The 6,000-nt window shown below is 42.0% G+C and overlaps 1 protein-coding gene across 1 annotated transcript in view; it reads left to right on the forward strand.

Annotated features, from left to right (window-relative positions):
• The window catches only part of LOC106809657 (titin-like), a 75,458-nt gene that overhangs the window by 28,448 nt on the left and 41,010 nt on the right, over positions 1–6,000 (forward strand). Inside the window, exons 27-28 of the mRNA XM_014812821.1 lie at positions 3,020–3,079; positions 3,950–4,883. Of these exons, the coding sequence (XP_014668307.1) occupies positions 3,020–3,079; positions 3,950–4,883 (994 nt within the window). The remainder of the gene's footprint in view (positions 1–3,019; positions 3,080–3,949; positions 4,884–6,000) is intronic.

Below are 6,000 nucleotides of genomic sequence, written 5' to 3' on the forward strand. Positions count from 1 at the left end.
GAAGGAGATTCAATCTACAATGGCTGAAGTGCTTCAAGATCAATTTGAAACCCATTTGAGTGACGTTTATCGAGAAAGCTCAGAAGGTCAGGCAGTGCCCGATGGTTTGGACGAGTCTATAGGTACGACATCGGACGACGAACCAGAGGCTTCTGATCATGGTGGCACACCAGGTAAAAAGAAGCGAAAGAGGAAACGTAAGCCAAGAGGAAGATGCAAGCGCAAAGCGACAAAAGATACATCAAAGACATCTACCAACGATATTGAAAAAGTGCAAGATGCGGTTATTGGCTCTAGTGAGGTCGTCATATCTGATATAGAGGTTGTGGAACAAGCTGAACCTACAGAGTTTACTACAGACCGTGCAATTAGAGAGGACCCGGAGTTATCTATAGAAGTTACAATAGCAGATATTGAGGGTGAAAAGTCAGAGGAACATGTCGTTACAACTGTAGTTGTTGAGAGATCAATGGAAGAGATAGATATCACTACAAGTGAGGTCCAGATTCATGACGAAGAGGTAATTGTAACAGCGACTAGAGCAGAAATATTATCAAAATCCCCATTGGACGAAAGCAAAATGTATAGAACAGCTTTAGATAGGCCCCTTTCAGAAACTGTAGTGCTGGAAAGAGCAGTTGGTATAGCAGAAGAGGCAATACCTGAAGGCGAATGTGTCACTAGACATACCACTGTAATTACTAGTTTGACAACGAAAGAAAGTACGCGAGAAGTACTTGTAGAAGCTGTTGAAGACCAGCAGTCTCAAGTAAGAGACGATGTAGAATTGATTGATGGTGAACCTACATCAAATGCCACTACAGTTGTCTCTATTGAATTGGTTGGTGATGACCTCCAGGATATTACTGAGTGTGTAGGTGTAGAAAATCTATTCCCTGCTGAAGAAGATATAGACCATGATTTTAGCATTGTAGAACTACAACCATTGCAATCAACTGAGACCTATGTAGAGGACGAGGTTACTGAGATAGCGACACTCACAACTATAACAACAGCAACGATGACTGAAGGCCAAACAGTTGCTATTGAATCTACTACAGATACGGTAGTTTTTGAGAAAGAAGTGGCTACGGAAGATGCAACTGCAGACCCGGAAGTTTCTAAACCAGATGTACCTATGCTCATGATCATAGATGAAGCTATCACAGCAAAAGTACCCATGCCTTTATCTGCTGAAGAACGTAGGCCTGAAGTAACAGATGCCATAAACGTGATCGAACCTGTGCCGTTTGAAACAATGCTGGTCTCTGAAGAACAAGTTGTCGCAGACAGTCGGTATATTCAGGAGATGCAAGATGAAGAGAAGTTAGTAGAAACAGAGACAACAAAAGAAAGTGAATTCGTGGTAGTCGAACCAGAATTCACAAAGTCACCTGAGCTATATACAGAGCGTGAAGTTACTGAAATAACGACGGTGACAAGAATAAGAACAAGAGTAGTGACTGAGGGGGAGACAATATCTACACTAGTCACTACATATAAAGTTCAGGTTGAAGACCCAGAAGGCTTGGAAAGTAGGGAGTATACACAGTGCTCTGACACGTCTGAAAGGTCGTCCGTAACTACATCAGCAGCGGAAGAAACAGTGTCAACTGAGTTTGCTAATTCCCGGGAACCTGCAGATTCCAGCGCAGCAGAGATAAATGATATTAAACCAGATGAGCATATACGTGGTCTCATATCTGGGGTCGAGATGGCAAAGCTTGCACTTGAAGATACAGAGCTGACAACATCTGAGGAAGTCGATGAGATGTCGGAGCAAGTAGATACAAACGATGTCCATAAAGTCACGCATGTAGAGACATTCACAGTGAAACACGACCATGAAAAGCCAGATGTAACCGCAAGCGAAGTGAGCTTAGACACACCTGCTGATCCACGCGATTTCACAACTGATGAAGAATCTGAAGCTTTAGAAAACAACGAAGATCCATGTAAAAAGAAGAGGAAAAGAAAACGCAAACCAAGAGGCAGGCGACGTAAGAAGATTCATACAGAAAAACAGGAAGTAGATATTGAAGTCATTGCAGCAGGTCCAGAAGTGGTGGAGGTGTCGGAGCGAGGTGATGATAAATATATACAGAGCAGTGCGGAAATTGGAGAGCAGTATGATGAACAACTCAATGCACAAGTGACTAAAGCCGGAACTACTATGGTTATGGCTGGAATTCCAGTATACAAAGAGTTATCCAATTTTGAAATCGACGAAACAGGTCCGGGTGGCAGTACTGACGACACAGAGGGAGAGACTGCTTTGCAGCAGCAGTGTGACGAAATTGTAGATATAGATGTACGTGAAATGTTAGTAGAGGCAACCAAACCTCATGAATCACTCGCAAGTGAGAGAGAACTAGAAACCCCAGAACAAGATTTTGAGTTAAAAACACCGAGTGACGTGCTTCAAGAACAAGATGTGGTTGAGCTTGACACGTCGGAATTTGTGAGAGAACAGGCTACATTAGGTGAAGGCGTGAGAGAACAGGCTACATTAGGTGAAGGCGTGAGAGAACAGGCTACATTAGGCGAAGGCGTGAATAAACAAAAAGAACATGCAGTGCCTACTTCACTTGAAGTTGAGAAACAACAGTCGTCATTTAAGATTTCAATGACCGAGTTAGTGAGGTCAGAGGGACTTGGAGAGATGGATAGATCATTACGAGGTGATGAAAGACCAAGCCCTGCGGACAAAAGAAAAAGCAGGAATAGAGAGAGACATTGGACAAAGCGGCCACAGCCAAATTACGTATGCACTGCAGTTGGACTGAGCATGTTTAAGTTGCCTCTAGTAACCCTAAATAATACAGTGCAATTAACCATGTTTAAGTCAATAACTGCATGTGCCCCGATCGAGTATATCGAAATTAACATGATTTTAACATCATTGATGTGTAGAGCTGTGAGTAACATTTGCTGATGTGGATCCGTATTAATCGAACTAATCATAACCTCAGTTACATAGATGTATGATACTGACTGATGATTAATCTGTGGTTTGTAGGTCACTAAAGGCACGCAGAAAATAGAAAATGTCAAATACGCCGTAGAGGAAACACAGATGGTAAGTAATATATGTCCAATTAAAGCACTAGAAGAATCTCTACTGATTACTGATATTTTCAAATATTGGTAATCGCTTATGTTCCTTTCCCTGCTGTGCAACTGCTTTGCAGCTTTTGAAGCAAACAGCTGGATAGGTGATAAGTTGTTATTTTTAGCTGGTAAATCCTGAGGGATTTACAGTTTTCTTTTCTGGGGGTTAATTGCTTTGTGATGCAAGCGTATCAGTAATGGTTGAATGAGTTGGTATCAGCTTGTGGACTATGCAGCTCTCATGCTGCTTCAAGGATTTGCTGCATGCCGCGTATAACAAATTTGCTTATGCTGAGCCAATTATATCTGGGTAAAGTAAGCCAAGTGACAAAGCAGTAAAAGTTGGTTTGCGTCATAGTGACAACAATGACACGTGATAATGAAAATGAATACAAATACAACGAAAGTATATACAGTCGCAGCTTTTGACTATGGACGGGATAATCCACCTAGCAGCTAGGGCGTCTTTGCTGCTTTACTCACACATACAGACTAAAATCAAATGCAAGAGCTGTTCCCAAAATTGCAGTAGCTTTCAATATCTGCCTGCATAACTACACTAAAAAATTTCCATCTTATTCCTTGCATGCATATGTTACTGATCTCCTTCTTTCACTTTATTTATGTCAATATGTGTATAACTCCGTTTGATCTTGTATTTCGTTTATAATTCTAAGGGATCTTTATCTACATTCATATAGTAGTGTCGAATTTCCAACGTTAACTTGAAAAATCTGCATGTGATTTATGATGTTTCTCTCGAGTGTAATAGTATTCCTTCTCTTTTTATCTTGAGTTTTACTTTCTCTCTTACTTTCTTTCTTTCTATTCACTGCAGGATGCAGATCCAACAACAACAACAACAACAACAACAACAACAACATCAGCAACGGAAACAACAAAAATACAAATTGAACACCAACTAATTGACTCTGTACTAGTGGGTGACAGTTCAGAAATATGCATTGGGAATGAAAATGTAGTAGAAACAACTAACATTACAAGCCAGATCGAAAGGGAATCTGTGATAGAGGCATTCGAGCACAGGACTGCTGAAATAGAAATACCTACAGAGCGAGAAAGACAGTTTGAACTATTGAGTTCTACCACAGATGTGGGTAAAAATAAGAAGCTCGAAGGTTCAGACCTGAGTTCAGAAAAGCTAGCAGCCAGTCAGAAATTAGCAGGACATACAGAAGAACGCCGCATTAGCGAATATGATGATGTTTCAATACCGGATATATATGATGATTGGGGAGTGCTCCCTGAAGAGAAATGTACCGAGATTGTAGAAGTAGTAAATCAAATGGGAAGTGGAGGAGAGCCTGCTGATGTGTCGGACGCTGAGATAGATTTGAAAACTGATGATCCCAGCTGGGTTGCTATATCTAATGTTCAGTTTGGCTTGGATAAACAAGCAGTGGTGACAGAAATGAGAACAGAACTTGAAGACCAATCCGTAGCTCTCTATAGCGATGAGGTTATACCTGAGATTTATGACGATTGGGGTTTGGGTGAAGATCAGGCATATAGAATATCGACTGCAATTACTGGAGACAGGGTGGACGTGACTACTGAGCTGACACTATCTCATGAAGAAGTGGAAACACCGAATGAGCCTACAGAGCTGGAGATATCTAAAATTGAAGTGAAAACTGACAGGCCCACTGGGCTGCGAGCAGCTGAGGCAGATGTAGAATATCAAGAAGCGCCTAGAGTGTTACCAACACCCGAAGAAGAACTAGTCAAGCTAGAAGAGCATACGGAAGTGCCATTAGTTGAGGTAAAAATGAAACTAGAAATACCTAGAGAGCTGGCAACAGCTGAGGTTGAAATTAAGAAACCGGAAGAACCTACTGAGATATCTACTGCTGAGGTAGTGTTTGAGAAATCAGAGCAGCCTAGTGAAGTTCAAATCGCTGAGATTGAAATTAAGAAACCGGAAGCACCTGAGATCTCTACAGCTGAGGTGGAGTTTGAGCAGCAAAGGCAGCCTAGTGACGTAGAAACTGCTGAGGTTGAAATTGAGAAACCAGCAGAACCTACTGAGATCTCTACAGCTGAGGTGGAGTTTGAGGAGCAAGAGCCGCCTATAGAAATAGAAACTGCTGAGGTTGAAATTAAGAAAACATCACAACCTTCTGAGATCTCTACAGCTGAGGTAGTGTTTAAGATACCAGAACGGCCTAGCGAAATAGAAACTGCTGAGGCTCTAGTCGAAAAACCAGAAGAGCCTTCTGAGATATCTACAGTCGAGGTAGACTTTGAGAAACCAGAGCAGCCGAGTGAAGTAGAAACTGCTGATGTTGGAATTGAGAAACCAGCAAAACCTACTGAGATCTCTACGGCTGAGGTAGATGTTGACATACCAGAACATCCAAGTGAAGTAGAAACTGCTGAGGCTCTAATTGCAAGGCCGGAAAAACCTACTGAGATCTCTACAGCTGAGGTAGAGGTTGAGAAACCAGAGCAGCCTAGTGAAGTACAAATCGCCGAGGTTGAAATTGAGAAACCAGAAGAACCTACTGAGATCTCTACAGCTGAGGTAGAGGTTGAGATACCAGAACAGCCTAGCGAAGTAGAAATCGCTGAGGTTGAAATTAAGAAACCGGAAGAACCTACTGAGATCTCTACAGCTGAGGTAGAGTTTGAGAAACCAGAGCAGCCTAGTGAAGTACAAATCGCTGAGGTTGAAATTGAGAAACCAGAAGAACCTACTGAGATCTCTACAGCTGAGGTAGAGTTTGAGAAACCAGAGCAGCCTAGTGAAGTAGAAACTGCTGAGGTTGAAATTGAGAAACCAGCAGAACCTACTGAGATCTCTACAGCTGAGGTAGAGTTTGAGAAACCAGAGCAGCCTAGTGAAGTACAAATCGCTGAGGTTGAAAT

Source organism: Priapulus caudatus, unplaced genomic scaffold (genome assembly GCF_000485595.1).
Source record: "Priapulus caudatus unplaced genomic scaffold, Priapulus_caudatus-5.0.1 Scaffold373, whole genome shotgun sequence".
In the NCBI taxonomy this organism is placed as follows: Eukaryota; Metazoa; Priapulida; class Priapulimorpha; order Priapulimorphida; family Priapulidae; genus Priapulus; species Priapulus caudatus.